Below are 21,878 nucleotides of genomic sequence, written 5' to 3'. Positions count from 1 at the left end.
TGAAGAACAGAAGGAAGCCAGGCATCTTCTTTGGAAATATGCTTCTGTCTTTTCCACTCACAATGGCGACCTGGGGTGCACCAACCTGATAGCACATGAAATCCCTCTTCTTGACGACACTCCCGTCAGTCAACGTTATCGACGTATTCCGCCATTGGAATACGAAGTGGTCAAGGAGCACATTAATCAGTTGCTTGGTGCGCAGGTTATCAGGGAAAGTTGTAGTCCGTTTGCTTCACCGATCGTGCTGGTTAAAAAGAAGGATGGTAGTCTGCGCTTGTGCGTAGACTATCGACAGCTTAAGCACCGGACCCGAAAAGATGCATTTCCTCTCCCCCGGATCGAGGAGTCGTTGGATGCACTCACAGGAGCCCAATGGTTTTCCACTCTGGATTTAGCCAGTGGCTACAATTAGGTCCCGGTGGCAGAGGCTGACCGACCCAAGACAGCGTTTTGCTCTCCCTTCCGACTCTTTGAATGGAATCGCATGCCCTTCGGGTTGTGTAATGCGCCCAGCACTTTCCAGCAACTTATGCAGCGTGTTTTTGGAGATCAGCAGTGTCAGTCGCTGCTCTTGTACCTGGATGACATTGTTGTTTTCTCATCCTCCTTTCAACAACATCTTGAGAGACTGGAAGTGGTACTGCAGCGCTTACAACACGAGGGCCTGAAGGCCAAGTTGTCAAAGTGCTCCTTTTTCCAACAGGAGGTGCGTTACTTGGGCCACATTATTTCAGCCGCAGGCGTTTCCACAGACCCGAGCAAGCTTGAGGTGGCAGCCAACTGGCAGCCTCCCACCACCATCTTGGCGCTGCGGTCCTTTCTCGGGTTTGCAAGCTACTATCGTCGCTTTGTGGAAGGCTTTGCCAAGTTGGCTGCCCCTCTCCATCGCCTTGTAGCTGAACTTGTGGGGTCCAAATCCAGACGGTCTGAACCAGTCGTGGACAAATGGACAGGAGAACATCAGCGGAGTTTTGAGGCCCTAAAATCTGAGCTCACAACCACACCTGTGCTGGCATACGCTGACTTCTCCCTTCCTTTTATCTTGGAGGTTGACGCAAGTCATGGAGGCCTGGGCGCAGTGCTCTCCCAAGAGCAAGAAGGAAAAGTGCGGCCCATAGCCTTTGCCAGTCGTAGCGAAAGGCCGACTGAACGCAATCCTGTCAATTATAGCTCCATAAAGCTTTGTTTAATGGTTTTAATCTGGCAAGGTTTGGTTTAATTGTGTACTTATTTACTCTTTGTTTAATGGTTGAATTTATGTTGTTAATATGATCCATTTGAGTTAAAGCCGTTAAAACTGATTGAGTTGATATCTCTGGCCAGAGAATCTTTTGTTTCTTGTGTTTGGTTGATTTAATAATATCATTTAATATTTTTCAGTTTATCAATAGATCATTTACATTTGGTTCCTTAAATTTGAGCCCGTTTAATTGTGTTTTCCTCTCCCCTTAGTGCTGAAGGCCGACGGTGGTGGTGGTGGTTCTCCTGTGGTGGTCCTGTGTGCTGTGTGATCCTTTTTTAAGATTTTCTTTGTTCACACGTCACCTTTTGCAGTGTGTGTGGGGTGTCCTCCTTTTCCTTTTGGATGTCACTTCCCCTACCAAACCCCTCCTCCAGCTGGTAAGCCTCAGAACACACCCCCCTTTTAGTTGGGCTCATTCTTTTTTTTGTTACAGTGCCAATCTCATGATTGTTTTAATAATTAATTGTTAGCCATGATCATTGAACTCCGTCTCATTCCCTCCCTGAGTAAACAAACCTGAGTGTCTTTTTGTCCTGAGTCGACCTTGAACTGGTCCTTGGGCCATAACCCAAGGTGGCGTTGTCGGTATTTGGTGCATAACATAGTAATAACCCTTGTGTCGCCACACTAGGTTTACCTTTTATGGCAGCACAGGACAGGTTTTTATCCACATACACTGTGAGAAGTAGATGCTGTTGTTGCTATTGTTTACTTTTGCCTATAAACATTTATAATTATTCACTTTTGGTGTTTGTGTGTTGACAAGGGTTCGGGTTGGGGGGCCTGGTTTGACTTAGACAAAAGCAAGGGGGGGAAACACAACGTCTTCGTGCCAAGGCAAGTAAAGCCTGTGGAAACACACCATTTGAGGCTAAAATTCTCCCTAAAGCAGTTTGAGGAGTGCCTACATTCAAATGGCCTCATCTTCTTCAAATATTTTTAGATTCCCATGTGTTAGACGTTGATGGAAAGCTGTCTGACAGTATATTTATGAACACAGCAGTACAGAGAAATCAACATAAATTTAATTATTGCAGGATAAACTTAAATAAAATCATTTAATTTTAAGTAACATCACAGGAACTTACACTTTGACCTGATAGTACAATCACACTTCAGAAATGTGTAAATGCCCCTCAGCCTACTTGTTCCTGGGTTTTCCATGGCTGGGCACAAATAAGTAATCTTGTAAAATTACATTAACTCCCAACACCCGAATAATCGGTGGTTAGAAAAAAAGAATCTACATCAATTTAAATATTTCTTATCAACATTGTACTTTTTCCCTGTATTGTGATCTAGTAAGTTCAACACAATTCTAAAATGCAGAGAGAGAAGGGAGTGTTAACCACATTACGTTGTAGTCCCACGGCCCATAATGGCTTTCTTTGTGTTTCTTTCAGGTCTCACAAGGATTATATAACATTTGGGTCCAAACAGCGCCACCAAGAGGCCAAAACTGGAGGCTAGGATGGCAAAAACCTCCACAGCATCTGCATATTTGCCTGGAGAGTTGATGTAAGCAGGGACAAAGGCCACCCACACTGCACAGAAGATCAGCATGCTGAAAGTGATGAGTTTGGCCTCATTGAAACTGTCTGGAAGATTCCTTGCTAGAAAAGCTAACAAAAAACTGAGGATGGCCAGCAAACCAATATAACCAAGTAAAACTGCAAAACCAACTGTGGACCCAACTACACACTCATAAACTATCTTGTCACTGTGATATTGGGTGTTTTTTTGTGGCACGGGTGAAGCAGAGACAAGCCAGACAGTGCAGATTGCTGCTTGAACAGAAGTCAGAACCAGAACTGTCCCTCTCTGCTGCACAGCACCAAACCACTTCAGACTGGACTCACCTCCTGGTTTGGAGGCCCTGAACACAGCCAGAACCACCATGGTTTTCACCAGGATACATGAGACACAAAGCACAAAGCTGATGCCAAATGCTGCATGTCTAAGTTGGCAAGTCCATAATCGGGGTCGTCCAATGAAGAGCAATGAACACAAGAAACAGAACTTAAGTGACACCACAAGAAGAAAACTGAGTTCTGAATTGTTGGCACGAACTATAGGTGTGCTGTGATGATGGATGAAGATGCCCAGAACAACAACACAGATAAATGTGCCCAACAGTGAGGTGATTGTCAAGCAGATACCCAGAGGCTCATGGTAGGAGAGGAACTCTATTTTCTTAGGAACACAGTGGTCACGCTGGGGGCTGGACCAGAAATCTTCTGGACAACTGGTGCATTCCATTGAGTCTGAGAAAAGAGGGAAAGTGATGAGAGTCATGTTTAAACAACATCTCTGAACTGTGGCATTTAATCCATGACAATCACCAGTTGTATTGCTGATCTTTCCCTCAGAACAAGGGACGCAGTCAAAACAACAGTCAGGTTCCCCCTTCTTTCTGGCCATGCGGGTACCTGAAGGACAGCTCTCACTGCACACTGACCGAGGAGGCTGTGTGGAGAAAATTCTGTATCTGTTATTGTATCCTATGTGGGCTTCTCCATACTGTCCACTGATTTTGGACAGGACATCCTTGGTAAATCACTACTTTCTGGAAACATAAAGGTTAATTTTGTAAAAAAAAAAAAAAGATGCTCCCTGTCTGCAGGGTCTTGGAGGGTCTTTGAAGGTCTTTGTAATATTGTGTTTAAACTAATGTGGAGTTGATCTCACATCACCTGACAAAAGCAGAGGTTTCTCACCAGGAGATCAGCTCCCTTTGTATGTTTTGTAGACTAGAGTCCATGGTAATTGTGTTCTCTGATGTCCCTTCTTCAACCAAAACGAGAAGGTCTCATTAAATACACTAGAAAGTGTTGTGTTACATGAAGCTTAAGCATTTGGTGATTACGGTCCACAGCCAAAAAAAAAGCAGGAGTGTACATGTATGTCCATAAAGGTTTTGTCAGTGCCATCACAGACATGGATGGATGACATCATACATGTGAGATGGACCATAGCAAACCTCTTCGGCCAGAGTCTGAGATATTTCAAATTGGAAAAACTGACTGATTTTATGTGTGTGTCAAATGATAGAGTGGACTGCATGTCATCATGCAGTCCACTTTGGGACTTCCATGGACAGCAAAGTGGTGAAGCCATCCACAGAAAGGACCAGATTTCCAAACTTGTGGAGGAGATACTTAGGAGCAACAGCAATCAACTCAGTGTTCCAGTTGTTTAGTTGCAGTTGATAAGAGATTGTGGAGGGAGCTGAGTGGATGGAGATGTGCTGAGATAGGGTTCATGAATGGTTTGTCAGTGCCATCATGCACATGGGTGGATGACATCATTCATGTGAGATGGACCATAGCAAACATCTGTGGACTCAGAGAAAAGGTATGACTCTAGACCAGTGAGTGGGGAAAGAGATAGTAATCTAAAACAATTAAGAAATAACCTGTTTGGATTCAAAGTTCCAGAAGATTTTGTCTTCATCCAGTGTGAGTTCTTCACCTTTGAAGGCTGACCTCTTAACCTCACCCACTCTATGAACTTTAGTTCTTCCATCAGGGAGCCACACCCAGTTCATGACGTCATATACAGGTAAGGCATCACCATTCTCATCAAATGACACTTGATCACCAAATGTTGTGGTGAAAGTGACTTTTTCCAAGTAATACACAAGCTTTGGATAATAGAATAGGACACAAAAGGAACACAAGAACAAAAACTACAATCATTGCTCAGCAGTTGTTTGCCTCAGCTGACCAACAGATTCACAGGTTTCTCATATAACATGTGAACGTTGACTCAGAGGGAATTTATTCACGACTGTGCCAATGTTGACAGCATTTGCTAAAGATAACTGACTGATAACTTGAAAACAATGCATCTGGCCTGAGCTGTTACCAGTGCTGAAGAGGGAAAATAAGAGTACAGATGGAATTTACATCTATTTAGTATAGCTTCTACATCAACTTGTTTTTAACTTTCATTTTATGTATTTAACTTGTATAAAGCTAATGTGTGTGACAGTATATTTGTAAACACAGCAGTAAAGAGAAATCAACATAAATATAATTATTGCAGGATAAACTACTATAAATATCACACCTGCCATGGCTCCAGTCTTTGTAAATGAGCACAGGTGTTGTTGCTGAAAGGTCCTCTCCCTGGCTCACACTGCAGCATTTCATCAAGAGCATATGCCAGAGCGTACACAGCCTTATACACATTATACTCTGACCTGAGGTCTGAAACATCCACCAATTCATTCTCCACATCCTCTATAACTTCTTGTCCAGTGCATAATTTTCCTCCAGCTTCCACCCAACCTGCTGGAGGTGGTGCAAATCTACACTGAAATGTGTGTTCCCACAACTGATTTACCTGCAGTTAAGTTCATTTTTAGATTAATGCCAGTATATAATTCTCACAAATTAAAAGTCACAGGGCAACTCTCACCATACTGTTTCCATCTTTTCTGCTTTGATGTAGGTCAGGACGTATTTGTGACAGGTAGTCCCTGAGTCCTGCTATTTCTCCTCGACGGATGGATATCCCCAGTGTTCCACCCAGGTATGTCATGAAGTGAGGAGTCTGGAGCACATCAAGTGATGACCAGGCTTCACTGGCCATCCACTGCAGGCCTGTCACATTCTGCCTCACCACCTGTATATTGCATTATAACAAGTATAAAAGTTAATGATTGTTTTACACACTATTCCATGCAAATTTGAATTAATCCTGGTAAACAAACAGTGGCCCAGGACTTGCTAAGCCAATCTAGGAACCTGCTCTCCTACGAAATGTACATATAGCTTGTATGAATTATGACCTATGCCTACGTTTTCAAAACCAGCACCACTTGCGGTTGTATACATGACAGCAACCTGGTACCTTGGAAGTGGTATCTAGTAGCTTCGCTGAGGTGGTGAGAGCACTGTGCCCGAGTGTGGTCGACAAGGGTTAGACTCCCTAACTATACCACCTTTTTAATTTTTTTTTTAAATTTTTACTGCTTAACCCTGTCTTTTTTTTACCTAACCTTAACCCCAGTAAAACCTGTGCGTATATATAAAAATACTGCACCAGTGTAGTAAAAACATACCTTTAGGTCATATTCAGGGCTTGGAAAAAACGACCCATAGTTACGTTTCAGTTGGAGGACAGGTTGCAATCTAGCCCAGCCAGCTCCACCCACATACACCTCAGCAACAACAACAGCTCTGTCCATCATGGAAAGAGACCAAACTTCAAAGGACAAACCTCCCACAAAGCTGCTGGCCATATCTCCCCCTTCACCTTGAAGCACCGTGCTGACCAAATGTCTCCAGTTTTTTCACATTTTTTTTCATATATTTAACACCTCATTGAAGACATGTCATGTACCTGCTTACTTTAAGCCTTCACCATCATCCCAGTCCCCCAAAAATACAATGATCACAAGACTAAATGTCACCCTGACCTTGGTGGTAATGAAGTCCTTCAAGTGCCTTGTGCTTTCCCGTCTTAAAACCATCACATACCCTTTGCTGGACCCCTTGCAGTTCGCCTACAGAGCCAAGAGGTTGAGATGATGCTGTTAACCTGGCCCTCCACTTCATCCAGGAGCACCAGTACTGAGCAGGAACCTATTCCAGGATCATGTTTGTGTACTCCAGCTCTGCTTTCAATACAATGATCCCAGTTCTGCTACAGGACAAGCTGTTCAAGCTGATCATGCCCAACTCCACCTGAAGGTGGATCACAGACTTCCTGTCTTACAGGAAGCAGCAGGTGAAGCTGAGAAAACAGTGGATTTGTCTCCGGTGGGGACGAGTCCACCTCCATGTGGGAGTTTACCTAACCCTAACCAGTTAGCCCTGCCCTCATCCCCCTCCACAATTCTGCCATTTCCACCATGGACTCGCTCCGCTTCCTGGGGACCTTCATCACACAGGACATCAAATGGGAGCTGAACATCAGCAAGAGCAGACTGCAGCATATCATCCTCTCTGCAGAGAAGGTGATTGGCTGTAACCTCCCATCTCTCCATGACCTGTAAACCTCCAGGACCCTAAAGCGTACAGCTAAACTCATGGCCGACCCCTCTCACTCTCTTTGAGACTATTCCCTCTGGCAACAGGCTACAAGAACAGTTTCTTCCCCTCTGCTCAGTCTCATAAACAGCATCCCTGCCACCCCCCAAAAATGCATATAAATTCATACCAGTAAAATGTAGTTTCCACAGTTGATGTCATACACAAACTTGTTTTATATACTATATTATAGATATTAGTATAAATAACTAAATCTGTTTTTTAAACGCTAAAAGGGTTTTGCAACTTATATCATTAAGGACTGACCTCTTTCATTAGGTTCATCATGTGACTCTTATTTGCAAACACAATCACCACTCGAGCTGTAGATTTCCTCATCACATCCACTATTCTCTTTAGTTCAGCAGGGTTGTCACCCCAGGGCAAGATCTCTGTGTAAGCCAGACAACCTCCACCAGCTGGACCCAGATCAGAGTGAAAGGATCGGGCAGCGTGGACTCCATAATCATCATCACTGATGAGCAGACCTGCCCAAGTCCAACCAAAGTGTTTTAGAATCTGAATCATAGCATTCACCTATGTGGACACAGAGCAGAGGGATTAGTGCACAGGCTGGAACCATCTTTCACTAGAAATCCTGTTACCAGTTCATCAAAGACTCATTTGGTACAGGACATTCGGGACAAATACACAAACATTTTTGGTATACACGTGTATACTTAAAAAAAATGTATGTTCAGCGGTAGCCACCATGCAGATGTAGCAGCATGGATGTGCCCCATCTCAAGCAGTATGACGGCCTTAATTTGAACACCAATGGTAGCTATGCATTGTAGGTGGAAGGAACTATAAATGCGGCAGTTCTTTGCACTCCTGTCCAACGCGTCTGAGTATTTGGCTCTTGGTGAGTAGGACTGTGCGCTGCTTCGCACAGTCCTACTCACTTCGCGTCTCTGAAGCTCATCCACCTGTATGCTTATAGCATGTTTTTGTTGTACTACAGAGCGGCTGGGCTTGCACACCACGCTCAAGGTGCGCTGTCTCTTCAGCTTGTGGCGGTAAGTGTCCTCTCCCTCTCGGCATCATACTGCTTGGTGCCTCATGGCTAACACCAGTGTGGTTGCAGGTGAATGCCAGTAGCAGCGCGAGTCTTGCTCTCTCCCCCTATGGTTGTGCGGGCATCATACTCAGCAAAAAGGTTTGTTATTGTTTTGACTGCCGCGTTCAAAATGTTGTTTTAGCTCCATAGTAAGAGTGCTAATTTGTATCTATTTAGATAAATGTTGGCCAACTGGCTGATAAAACCGTGACTTGAATGACATCACGATCAGCTGTCCTCTGCTGCTTTGTCTCGACCCGATTCTGCTTTGTCTTGACGTCATTTTGTTCCGCATAATGGCTTCTCCCACTGCCGCTGTCTTGCGGCCTTGTGTTCACTTGCCATTTTATTTTGATGTCTTGGTTTAGGTTTATTTCGATTTCCTTTATTAATTTGATTGTGTTATTCCACCTGCCCTTTTTGTTTGTTTCGATTTCTTAGATTTATTTTGATGTAATTAACTGCTTTGTTAGATACATTTTCAGGGCTTATTATTTAAGCGATTTATGTTGTGTTATATGTTTATTATTTTCTTTAATTCTTCTGGGGAATTATATGTAGTGTAGTCTTGGTAGTATAATTTGCCCATTCATGATTCTTTGGTTCATTTTGTGTTTTATTACTTTGTGGTTATTAATTAATTTTTTTTATTTTTTTGTGGTATTTTATTTGTTTTTTTCTTCGTCTCCTGAGTCTTAAGTGGAATTTGCGTGTCCTTCGATTGGGGTAAAATAAATCTTTGGGTGAAAGTCCCAAAGTGGCATTGTCAGTAACCAGTAGGCTACGAGCTGGACCTCGCATGTCGTATTAAACAATATTCCATCACTTTGTTAGGTTTCCTCCTTACACACACCAAACAGAGCAGAACTTAATCACATTTCACATTATCGCCATTCTTGTATGTTTCTGTCAAACAGTTTCAGCAACCAGTTAAAGACGAGTTTAACAACTAACATTAGCACAGACGAGCCTTGTACGGAGAATGCAAGTGAGAAGCAAGAGCCTGAGGAGCCACCAAGCTCCTTCAGGTCTGCTGTCTGCTGGAAAACTATGGTTTCCTAATGAACTACAGCAGCAGTGAAGACAAAGACAATGTGACATCACTGTTCATCACTGAAATTGGCTGTGCCCCTGGTGATACGCCAAACATGATAACTATCACCTGTGGATATCATTGGTACAAGAAAAAAACAGAGTGCATAATCTTTGCAAATGCAGATAAAGCTGACATTAAAGTGCTATTAAGAATTTGGATACATCTCTGTAATGCATTTACATTCATATTTAACAAAGAAAGTGTGCTTTGAAAACATAATGTATCTTAGTACAAGCTGTGACCATTAGACTGACTGAATGTGAAGTTGAAAATGTTCAGTTTTCTAAATGCTGCACTGAAATTGATCTTTATTTTTTATTATAATACTTACTTTCTATTTATTTGACAACCTTCACATTCACCTAATTTAAATTAATGTATTTCACATTCCTTTCTAATCTGAACATTTACCAAACCATGCCATTTGCATACAGTTTCACCCCTACTGTAAATGAGACATAACATAATTAGTGATGAAGATGGATTTTCACCTGAAAAGCATCACTTGGGATTGTCCTAAAGAAAGATGGAAACTTTTGTCTGTCACTCAAGCAGGAACATGTGGCAAAATAACTCACCTGCAAAAAAGCAAACCACTTCTTCTAAGAAAGGTTAACATATTTTCTATAATACACAACAACTTAAAATAAGGAAATTATATTTAAATTGAATTCAGAATTTAATCACTGTAATGATTGAGTTGAAAGACTTGAAAACTTACCAGCGGCACTCTGTACAAACCTAAGACTGTAGAAATGGCTATAGAATTTGAAGAGGTAGTATCACCCACAATCCCTAGGACTGGAGGAATTCCTACACAGCTCTCCTCTAATGTAACTTGCTCTTCTTGACCACTGACTAAGGTCAGTGCTGCACGAAATCCAATTCCTAGTTGGACGCAGTTATCATACAGACTGTATCCCAGAGTCACATTAGGCAGCAGGTTGGAGTTTCTGTTGATCTCATCAATAGCAAAGGCCATGGTCTGAGCCTGTCTGAATCCTATAATATTAAAACTAACACAAACATGTAAGTGTTTACAACTCAAAATACCTTATACAATTACACTTGTTTCACAACTGCAGATACTGACACACTCACCCATAGCAGGTAGGCAGCTGTGACTCTGAGGTAAAAGTCAGGTCAGGATCAGCAGAAAAGAAGTTGATTGCAAAAAGTCCACCTATAATCACATCTCCAGTTTTGTGCATCCCATTTAGATTAAACTGTTCCTGTAACTGACAAGAGGAGAAAGAAAGAGAGGAGGACACAGCGGAGTAAAAGCAGGAGAACATTAGCAAGAGCAACTTGCTGTCGAAGAATATCCTCATGACTTTACTCTGCTTTACCCCTTTTCTGAGTTCAGTCCTTTCACTGCATCACCCAATTTATTGATGACTCATGACAATGTTTATTCTTGCACATCACCTATCATGGCAGAATAACTAGCAGTAGGGGCAGGTCCTCAGCAACGTCATGTGTCAATTATACATCCTTCTTTTGTCATTTATCTTCCAAGTGCAACTGTTCGTATTTTAAGTTTTAAATCAGATCAGTGTGTTTGTAAATTTTTTAAACTGCAGCTGGGTGGACAGGCTGAGGTGGGATAGTTAATTACTGTATTTCATATATGTTTTTGCTTACAATTGACTATTATCTTGACACATCTCCTCAACTATCTAAATAGTCCCTTTGGAACATGGCAACTACCAAATGACTAAATGTAATCTATTTGAACGGTATGGCTCGACTCCACTGGGTTTGGGATTGTTTCCATTAGTATAGTATAGTATAGTATAGTCATCGTAGCACGGCTACATGAAACTGCTGTGACGGCATTTGTGAAGCAGTTTTAAATATAACTGAATCATTAGAGCCCATTAATTATAAAGATTTGTTCAAATTATCATTCAGTACTGCCTGCATGATGAGAAAGAGTGCAGACTCCATTTGGCATAGTCATTGAACTGAAATATGGCAGAAGGTGTAGTGATGTGGCTCTGCGCTTGTGAATGCCACTTTCAGCAGGGCTGTTGCTAAATACAACAGACTCCTCTGTTAAATGTTGAGATTTTTGACATTTCTTTTGCTAAATGTTGGAGATTAATGCATGTCTTCAGGATTTTTTTTACAGTTCAGCATTGTTCCCTTTGATATGTTGCATTCATGACTCAACTCCTTTGTCTTGTATGTTTGGATGACATCCTCATCTTCTCCAAAACCCAAGGGGTATGGTCACCATGTCCAGTCTGTGCTCTAGCACCTCCTCGCAAACTCCTTGTTAATTAAAACAGAAAAGTTATCTTGTCACTGTCCCACTCTGCTCTATAGCACCAAAACCTCCAGTGGCAGAACAAGCTTTAGCTCCTTCACTGGCCTTGGACGCTGCTGGGCACCTGCCACCCTGGTCTACACCTTCCCCCATGGCATGCGAGAATATATCAAAAATGAGCCTGCAGTATTGACAAAGAGTTGGCTCAGTAGTTAGGGAAGGTTCCTCTGCCTCATCCAGTTCCAGCACAGACACTCAGTGGGCACAGTCCCACACCAGACCAGCTAGGTTCCCATGCTCCTGTCTGGCAACATCTGCAAGCATATCTAGTTCTACATCTTGAACCCTCCTTGCCAGCCACTTCTTCTGGGTTTCTCATAATCATAATCCCTCCATCAACTGGGAGGCCGGTTCAATTGCGGTTGGGGTGTACCTCCTGAATCCCACGACTTCTGCTACATTTTTAGCAAAGCCAAGGTTCAGGGGCTTTCTTCAACACTCCTCATAATGCCCTTTGTTCCTCACCAATGCCCCTGTTGTCTTCCAAGATCTTGTTGATTACAAACTCAGAGACATGCTCAACTCCTTTGTCTTTGTTTATTTGGATAACATCCTCATTTTCTCCAAAAACCATGGAGTTCCACTCCGAGTCTGTTTCATTCCTGGGGTAATATTTTTCATTCCTGGGAGGAATATTGTGGCAGAAGGCAGTCCTTAATAGACCTGAACTCAAAATGCCCCTCAGCCTACTTGTTCCTGGGTTTTCCATGGCTAGGCACAAATAAGTAATCATGTAAAATTACATTAACTCCCAACACCAGAATAATCAGTGGTTAGAAAAAAAAAAATCTACATCAATTTAAATACTTCTTATCAACATCTTTATTGCCTGTATTGTGATCTAGTAATTTCAACACAATTCTAAAATACAGAGCATCAGTGAGAGACAGGAGTGTTAACCATATTATGTTGTGGTCCCACGACCCATGATGGCTTTCTTTGTGTTTCTTTCTGGTCTCACAAGGATTATAAAACATTTGGGTCCAAACAGTGCCACCAAGAGGCCAAAACTGGAGGCTAGGATGGCAAAAACCTCAACTGCATCTGCATATTTGCCTGGAGAGTTGATGTAAGCAGGGATAAAGGCCACCCACACTGCACAGAAGATCAGCATGCTGAAAGTGATGAGTTTGGCCTCATTGAAACTGTCTGGAAGATTCCTTGCTAGAAAAGCTAACAAAAAACTAAGGACAGCCAGTAAACCAATATAACCAAGTAAAACTGCAAAACCAACTGTGGAACCAACTATACACTCATAAACTATCTTGTCACTGTGATACTGGGTGTTTTTGTGAGGCACTGGTGAAGCAGAGACAAGCCAGACAGTGCAGATTGCTGCTTGAATAGAAGTCAGAACCAGAACTGTCCCTCTCTGCTGCATAGCACCAAACCACTTGAGACTGGACTCACCTCCTGGTTTGGAGGCCCTGAACACAGCCAGAACCACCATGGTTTTCACCAGAATACATGAGACACAAAGCACAAAGCTGACGCCAAATGCTGCATGTCTTAGTTGGCAAGTCCATAATCTGGGTCGTCCAATGAAGAGCAATGAACACAAGAAACAGAATTTGAGCGACACCACAAGAAGAAAACTAAGTTCTGAATTGTTGGCACGAACTATAGGTGTGCTGCGATGATGGATGAAGATGCCCAGAACAACAGCACAGATAAATGTTCCCAACAGTGAGGTGATTGTCAAGCAGATACCCAGAGGCTCATGGTAGGAGAGGAACTCAGTTTTTTTAGGGACACAGTGGTCACGCTGGAGGCTGGACCAGAAATCTTCTGGACAACTGGTGCACTCCATGGAGTCTGAGAAAAGAAAGTGATGAGATAAAAGTTCATACAACATCTCTGAACTGTGGTGTTTAAAACTGTACACTCACCAGTCGTATTGCTGATCTTTCCCTCAGAACAAGGGACACAGTCAAAACAACACTCAGGTTCCCCCTTCTTTGTGGCCATGCGGGTACCTGGAGGACAACTCTCACTGCACACTGACCGAGGAGGCTGTGTGGAGAGAAATCTATGTTATTATATCGGATGAGGACCCCTCCAATCTTTTTCATCGTCCATGTACACAGAGAGTTGCTATACTAAGTCCAAGGTCAAAACAAGCCAGCAGAGAATTTATCTAGTGAGGAAGCTGAACTATTTTGAAATGTGCATGTTGATTTTACTACATTGTCTTTAAGAATCTTTTAACTCTTTTATTTGCTGGTTATCTTTTGAGGATAAAAGCAGCATTTGTTACATTTTACAGATCTGCTCCAGGATCATTGGAGTCAGGCAAAAAAAAATGATGTCCCTCTGGCAGAGGCAAGGAAGAAAGAAAGCCACCTCCATTATCAGCCAACCCCAACGCATTCTGGCAGATGAGTTTGAGTTGATGCCTTCCAGTGTTGTTTTTGGAAGCCATTCTAGATTTAGTCTTAGTTTTAGTCTTTTGGACAAAAATGCTTATTAGTTTTAGTCACATTTTAGTCATTTCTATAGGTGATAGTTTTAGTCCAGTTTTAGTCGACAAAAACTCAAAAAGGTTTTAGTCCGTTTTAGCTGTTTTTTTCCATGAATTGATGCCTACTTCATCATACAAGAGTTTCACACATAAGTTGTGAAAATTAAATTTCCTCTGCCGGTGGTGTGCAGTGACCGACTCTAGGTCAGCTTGGAAAGGCTTGCGGCGAAGGTGGTTTACAGCAAACCCCCGCCCGGACCTCGCCGCTTCCCAGGGCCGCAGAGATATGCACTTGCTGCGGCTTCTCCCGCCAGCCGGCTGCTCCCCTTAGTGCACATCCCAAGTGCATATCTCTGCGGCTCTTGTCGTTGGACCCGGGTGCGACTGTCGATAAGTGCAGACTGTCCTCAGTACGCCCCAACAGCATTGCATCACCAGGGCGGGGAGCTAGGCGTCGGCAGCGATGTCGCAACCCACCTGACCCGTCTTGAAACACGCACCAAGGAATTGTTAGGTTTTAATTGACAGATTAAGTGCACAATAAGCAGAAATGTTGTGCACTTTGTTCGTCTGACAAACCACCCACTAACATTAAGTCTCTTCAATGAAAACTCACGCACGTCTTGTCATGTTTTCGTCATCAAAGATCCATGTTCATTTCGTCACAGTCTTGTGATCATCATGAAAAAAAAGGGCGAAATCAACGAAATAATTTCGTCATCGCCATTGTTAACAAAAACAACACTGATGCCTTCAGGTTGCCAGTACTATGCACCCGGTGTAAAACAAATGACTTTTTAAAATATTTTATTCTATAAGCTATCAAGCTGCTCCACTCATTTTAAATGCCACTTAATCTAGCATTTTAAACGTGACATGCACTTATTTATAATTTTGATTGTCCATCTGTAATTATTTTTGTTCACTGTTTCCATTACCTCTGTTCCCATTACTTAATTTTCTGTCAATCTGTTGATGCTGACTGTTGTGAGATTGTTCAGGCTGGTTGGATGTAATGTTAATGTGATGAGCTGCAAATGATTTGCCCTTTGGGGATCAATAATGGTTAGTGTGTTATTAGATGTCCTTTCTTCAACCAAAACAGAGGGTTCCAACAACTACACTGGAAAACTCTGCATGCAGCTTAAGCATTTTTGTGAGGAACATCCTAAGTCAAAAAATGAAGGTGTGCACATATATGTATGGACATACAGTACCATCAAGTATGGGTGGATGACAACAGTCACATAAGATGGACCATAGCAACCCTCTATGGACTCAGAGGAAAATATGAATCTAGCCCAATGAGTGAGGCACAGCAATGGTTGTCTATACAATTAAGTAGTAACCTGTTTAGATTGAAAGTTCCAGAAGATATTGTCTTCATCCAGTGTGAGTTCTTCACCTTTGAAGGCTGACCTCTTAACCTCACCAACATTCTGGACTTTAGTACTTCTGTCAGGGAGCCACACCCAGTTCATGATGTCATATATTGGTAAGGCATCACCATTTTCATCAAATGACACTTCATCACCAAATGTGGTGGAGAAGTTGACTTTTCCCAAATAATGCACAAGCTTTTGACATGAGAATTGGATATATAAGGAACACACAAACAAAAAAAAATACAATTACTGGTTGTTTTTTCTCAGCTAACCAACAGGTTTCCAATTATTCTCTAACTATTTATGAATATATTACATACTACATACTAAATTCAACTTTTATCGAAGGATTAAGTGAAATTAAGTGTTGAGTGTAAACTGATATCTCACCTGCCATGGCTCCAGTCTTTGTAAATGAGCACAGGTGTTGTTGCTGAAAGGTCCTCTCCCTGGCTCACACTGCAGCATGTCATCAAGAGCATATGCCAGAGCGTACACAGCCTTATACACATTATACTCTGGCCTGAGGTCTGAAACGTCAAATAACTCATTCTCCACATTCTCTATAACTTCCTGTCCAGTGCATAATTCTTCTCCAGCTTCCACCCAACCTGCTGGAGGTGGTGCAAATCTACACTGAAATGTGTGTTCCCAAAACTGATTCACCTGCAGGGGTGAGAAAATCCAATTTCATTGTTTGGGGATACAATAAACAGTACAGTTTCAGTGTTGAGCCCTGTTGTTGTAAATAATTATAATAATTGTTCCTTATGAGTCTATATCTTACCTATGTACAGTGTTGCATGTTCAATAAGCAATGCCAACAATGGCAGTGTTGATACACAATGATGTTGATACACAAAATGACACAATATATAATCTAACAGAATATCCTTGCTCACCATTATCACTGGTCTAATCTTCACAACAGTGGCTTTACAAGGATTAACAGCTCAAAATAAGTCCTAAAACACATACAATGTACATAAAAAACTAAACTGTCTATTCTATATTTATACATTTAAATTATAAATTGCAACTACCTGTCAGCCTTTAGATAAAATAAAATTGTATCCACTGGAACTGAATAATAAGTATAACAATAAGTATAACCAGGTAGTGAGATGTGGTTTTGCCAAACATGCCAGCAGGAAACTCACCATGTTATTTTCATCTGTCTTGTTGTGATGTAGGTCTGGATGTATTTGTAACAGGAAGTCCCTGAGTCCTGGTATTTCTCCTCGACGGATGGCAATGCCTAGTGTTCCACCCAGGTATGGCATGAAGTGGGGAGTCTGGAGCACATCAACTGATGTCCAGGCTTCACTGGCAATCCACTGCAGGCCTCTCACCTTCTGCCTGACCACCTGTGACCAGCCATGAGAAAACCAGCAACAAGTCAGGCCAGCACAAATCAAGTAAACAAAGAAAAAAAAAATTATTTATTTTTTTAAATGCACATCCAAACTTCTGTTCGATCAGACGATTGTATTATAAACTGTACTGGGAACATGTGAGCATCTGCAATTAATATGAATAACAAACCAACCTGATGTGCTTGAATAACTTGTGAATGACACAGCTTTGTGTATGAAGTATTGACTGTGATGCTAATAATTTTGGCAACTAGCTGAGAGTTGGAACATCATAAGCTCATTCAGCAACAGACTGATCCATCCACACTACACGAAAGAGCCACTTGAATGTATTTGATTTGATTTGGTATTAGAAATATGGCAAAAATTCTCCCTACATTTGTAGGAGTGCCTACATTTAAATGGCCACATCTTCTTCCTCTGCCCACTTGTTTCTAGTTTTCTTGTGGCTGGGCACATATTGAATTATCACAAGTTTACAAAATCATACCACATCATCAAAATCATTACATAAACCATCAACTCCACACTCAGCTCTGGATCTGTCCCCCATTCGCTTAAACTCAAAACCATCCTCAAAACACCTGGCCTCAACCCTGACATAATGTCCAACTTCCGGCCCATCTCCAAACTCCCTTTTTGTCAAAAATTCTGGAACATGTTGCTACCAAAATCAAAGGCCACCTCTCCACTAATGATCTATTTCAAAAATTCCAATCCGGTTTCTGCTCATAGTACAGCACAGAAACAGCAATCCTCAAATGTGCGAATGACTTGACTTGGCAAAGCAAAATGGCGGCGCAGGTGCACGCAGCGGCTGGAGGCTCTCGGCTTTTTAGGTTTGTTTTCGTGTTTTTGTTTGTGTTTACACTTTTTATCTGGAGACTTGAAGCCTTAACCCAGCACAGTAGGACTAAACTGTGGAATTTGGGGAAAAACTCCAGTCTTTACCCACCTCCAAAGCCGGATTTTATCCCACCCGAACTACAGCGGACCACAGAGGCTCTCATCATACCCCCTCTATGGCCCAGGAGACGGAGGAGACAACGTAAACAAAAGCAGGGTAAGCGGAGCGGAGTGCGTGCTAGGCTACTTGCTAAACCACACAGACCGGCACTGCCCAGTCTCCTCCTCGCGCACGTCAGGTCACTCACCAACAAACTGGACGAGATTCGACTGAGAATCGTCTCACGGAAGACAAACAGCTGTGTGGCGATTTTCACCGAGACCTGGCTGGACAATAACACTCTCTGTTCCGAGCCGACAGGACTGCAGCTTCAGTCAAGACCAAAGGCGGAGGTTTGGCACTGTACATTCACAACTCGTGGTGTACAGCCACAAGCATAATTGGAACTTTCTGCTCTCCCGATTTGGAATATCTGGCAGTGAAGTGCAGACCGTTTAAACTGGTTAGAGAACTCACCTCTGTCATGATCATAGCAGCCTACATACCACCGCGAGCTAATGCTAAATTAGCACTGGAGGAGCTGTACTGCCTGATTAGCAACCAGATGAAGGCTAATCCAGAGGCGGCTGTGATCGTTGTGGGGGATTTTAACCTCGTGGAATTGAAAGCTGTACTCCCCAAGTTCTACAAATTCATAAACTTTCCAACCAGAGACCATAACATACTGGACCAGGTTTACTGCAACATCCGAGGGGGATACAAGGCTACAGCAGCTCCTCACTTCGGCATGTCGGATCACATCTCTGTGGAATTGATCCCTACATACAGACCTCTGATCTGTAGGACCAAGCCCACCACCAGAACCGTTCAGGTTTCGACTGAGGAGGCTTCCTCAGCCTTACAGGATTGTTTTGAGAACACAGACTGGGGAGTGTTCAAGGAAGGCGCTGACCTAGAGGAATACACGTCATCTGTGCTGTCCTTTGTTCACTTCTGCACTGATGCTGTCCTACCCACGAAGACAATCACGGTTTTTCCTAAACAAAAACCTTGGATGGACAGCACAGTGAGGAACCTGCTAAAAGCCCGGAATACAGAGTATAGGTCGGGGGACAGGCTGGCCCGGAAAGAACTGAAAAAGGGCATCCAGCTGGCAAAACACCGTTACAAGCAGCGCATTGAGGAGCACTTCAATGACAACCCACGTAGTATGTGGAAAGACATCAGGACCATCACGGACTATAAGCAAAGCGGCCAGCAGGTCAGCCAGGACCCCACTCTGCCTGACACCTTAAACAGCTTCTTCGCTTGTCCTCATAATGACATATAAACTTCTTGATTCTCTTGACTTTGTCCTCTTCTTTGACTCTGGATACCTCAGCATCTTCATCCTCCTTGACCTCACTGGCACATTCGACACCTTCATCCTTCTCTCCCGTCTGGAATCCTGCCTCAACATCACCGGCTCTGTTGTCTCTGGTCTCTTGTTAAGATCATATCTCTCTATAACAGTTTGTCCACATCAACATTCGTTGCATCCTCCTCATTTGCAACATAATTTGACGCTATGGCCTCCGTTTGGTTTGCTATGCTGCTAGATCTACATCACAACCAATTCAATCACCCCCACAACATACTCCACCCTCAACAACTGCATCTCACAAATGAAGTCCTGGATGCAAGCACATTTTCTCCAAATAAAATACAATAAATCTGCCCACTTCTGCCTCACTCTGGATCAGTTCAGTTTGAACCCTGTCATCTTGACAGCCACCTCACTTTTGAAAAACATATCAATTAACATCACCAAAACTGTGGTCTTCCACCTCAAAAAGATTGTCCACATCCGTCCATCACTCTCCTTCTATTCTGCTGAAACCCTGATTAATGCATTACTTCCAACATTGACTACTGCAACAGCATCCTCTACGATTTCAACCCTGTCGTCCAGAACATGCACTGGCTTCATATCTCCCAACACATCCAGTTCAAAGTCACTCAGCCCCCCCTCTGGAACTCATTACCCCAAACGACCGGTGACTTTTCTGACCTCACCTCATTCAATCACTTCTCAAAACTTTTATTAGTGGTTTTATGTTAGTTGTGTCTTTTTTTTCCTTTTCTAAATTAATTAAATGTAAAGCCACTTTGGGTTCATGAAAAGTGCTATACAAATATTATTGTTGTTGTTATTATAGCAGTAAAGTATACTCTAGTATCCATAGTTAATGTTACACTCAAACCTGTGTTTTTTCAAGCAAATTTGTATTTGTCCTGGTAAACAATTATATTCTGAAACCTTTAACCAGCAACATTAACAAATTACAGAAAGGTTACAATGTTTTTGCCTCATATTTTCTCAGGACTGACCTCTTTCATGAGGTTAATCACGCGACTCTTATTTGCAAAAACAATCACCACTCGAGCTGTAGATTTCCTTATCACATCCACTATTCTCCTTAATTCAGCAGGGTTGTCACCCCAGGGCAAAATCTCTGTGTAAGCCACACAACCTCCACCAGCTGGACCCAGATCAGAGTGAAAGGATCGGGCAGCGTGGACTCCATAATCGTCATCACTTATGATCAGACCTGCCCAAGTCCAACCAAAGTGTTTTAGAATCTGAATCATAGCATTTACCTATGTGGACACAGACCAGATGAATTAGTGTACAGGCTGGAATCATCCTTCACTAGAAATCCTGCTAAACAGGTTAATTGAAGACTTTAATCACAGTCTTTAAATGTTGTTTATCTGTAAATGAGACACATATCATGAATGGTGATGGGGGAGGAAGCGGGGCTGGATATGTACCTGAAAAGCATCACTGGGGATCGTCCTAAAGAAAGATGGGAACTTTTGTCTGTCACTCAGGCAGGAACATGTGGCAAAATGACTCACCTGCAAAAATACGAAACAAAAAAAACACATATCCTAAAATACAGTTTGTTTCTTTGTTTTAAGGTTGGTAATTCTTCTGTCAGAACATTAATTACAATTTAAAATAGTGCAATAGTTCATTCAATTTAATTCAAAATAAATAAAAACATTTAACACAAAAATTATTGAACTGAAAGACTTAAAAACTTACCAGAGGCACTCTGTACAAACCCAAGACTGCGGCTATGGCAATAGAACGTGTGGAGGAAGAATCACCCACAATCCCTAGGACTGGAGGAGTTCCTACACAGTTCTCCTCTAATGTAACTTGCTCTTCTTGACCACTGACTAAGGTCAGTGCTGCCCGAAATCCAATTCCTAGTTGGATGCAGTTATCATACAGACTGTATCCCAGAGTCACATTAGGCAGCAGGTTGGAGTTTCTGTTGATCTCATCAACAGCAAAGGCCATGGTCTGAGCCTGTCTGAATCCTATAATATCAAAACTACCACAAACATGAAATGTTTACTATTGCAAATATTTCATACAGTAACTGCAAAGTTATACATTTCGCAACTACAGGTACTGTCAGACTCACCCATAGCAGGTAGGCAGCTGTAACTCTGAAGTAAAAGTGAGGTCAGGATCAGCAGAAAAGAAGTTGATTGCAAAAAGTCCACCTAGAATCACATCTCCAGTTTTGTGCATCCCATTTAGATTAAACTGTTTGTGTAACTGACAAGAGGAGGAGGACACAGCAGAACAAAAGCAGGAGAACATTAGCAAGAGCAACTTGTTTAATAATATCCTCATGACTTTACTCTGCTTTACCCTTTTCTGAGTTCAGTCCTTTCACTACATCACCTATTTTATTGACTGATGATAATGTTTATACTTACGCATCACCTATCAGAGCAGAATAACTAGCAGTAGGGGCAGGTCCTCAGCAACGTCATGTGTCAATTACATATCCTTCTTTTGTCATTTATCTTCACAGTGCAACTGTTTGTATTTCAAGTTTTAAATTATACAATTTCATTTATCCGATCAGTGTGTTTGTAAATGGACACACTGAAGACTTTAAATGGATGAATAG

General features: G+C 42.3%; 2 protein-coding genes across 2 annotated transcripts; both read right to left on the bottom strand.

Moving 5' to 3' along the window:
* Positions 1–2,208: 2,208 nt before the first annotated feature.
* Positions 2,209–11,508, bottom strand: LOC122767066 (extracellular calcium-sensing receptor-like). The gene is made up of 9 exons (XM_044022410.1): positions 10,542–11,508; positions 10,162–10,456; positions 9,932–10,018; positions 7,552–7,821; positions 5,660–5,875; positions 5,318–5,584; positions 4,662–4,889; positions 3,589–3,712; positions 2,209–3,510 (listed from the first exon to the last, which is right to left on the bottom strand). Exons 1-9 carry the CDS (start codon positions 10,769–10,771, stop codon positions 2,600–2,602), a joined length of 2,628 nt encoding a protein of 875 aa, XP_043878345.1. The 5' UTR covers positions 10,772–11,508; the 3' UTR covers positions 2,209–2,599.
* Positions 11,509–12,576: 1,068 nt separating this feature from the next.
* LOC122766198 (extracellular calcium-sensing receptor-like) lies at positions 12,577–21,640 on the bottom strand. Its single transcript, XM_044020879.1, has 9 exons — positions 21,381–21,640; positions 20,993–21,287; positions 20,716–20,802; positions 20,272–20,541; positions 16,779–16,985; positions 16,009–16,284; positions 15,583–15,810; positions 13,662–13,785; positions 12,577–13,587 (listed from the first exon to the last, which is right to left on the bottom strand). The coding sequence occupies exons 1-9, from the start codon at positions 21,593–21,595 to the stop codon at positions 12,677–12,679; spliced, it is 2,613 nt and encodes an 870-aa protein (XP_043876814.1). The 5' UTR covers positions 21,596–21,640; the 3' UTR covers positions 12,577–12,676.
* Positions 21,641–21,878: the final 238 nt, after the last annotated feature.

The sequence above is a fragment of the Solea senegalensis genome, linkage group LG3 (assembly GCF_019176455.1).
Source record: "Solea senegalensis isolate Sse05_10M linkage group LG3, IFAPA_SoseM_1, whole genome shotgun sequence".
NCBI lineage: Eukaryota > Metazoa > Chordata > Actinopteri > Pleuronectiformes > Soleidae > Solea > Solea senegalensis.
Note: the sequence above shows the minus strand (reverse complement) of the source record. Positions and strands in the feature narration are given on the sequence as shown.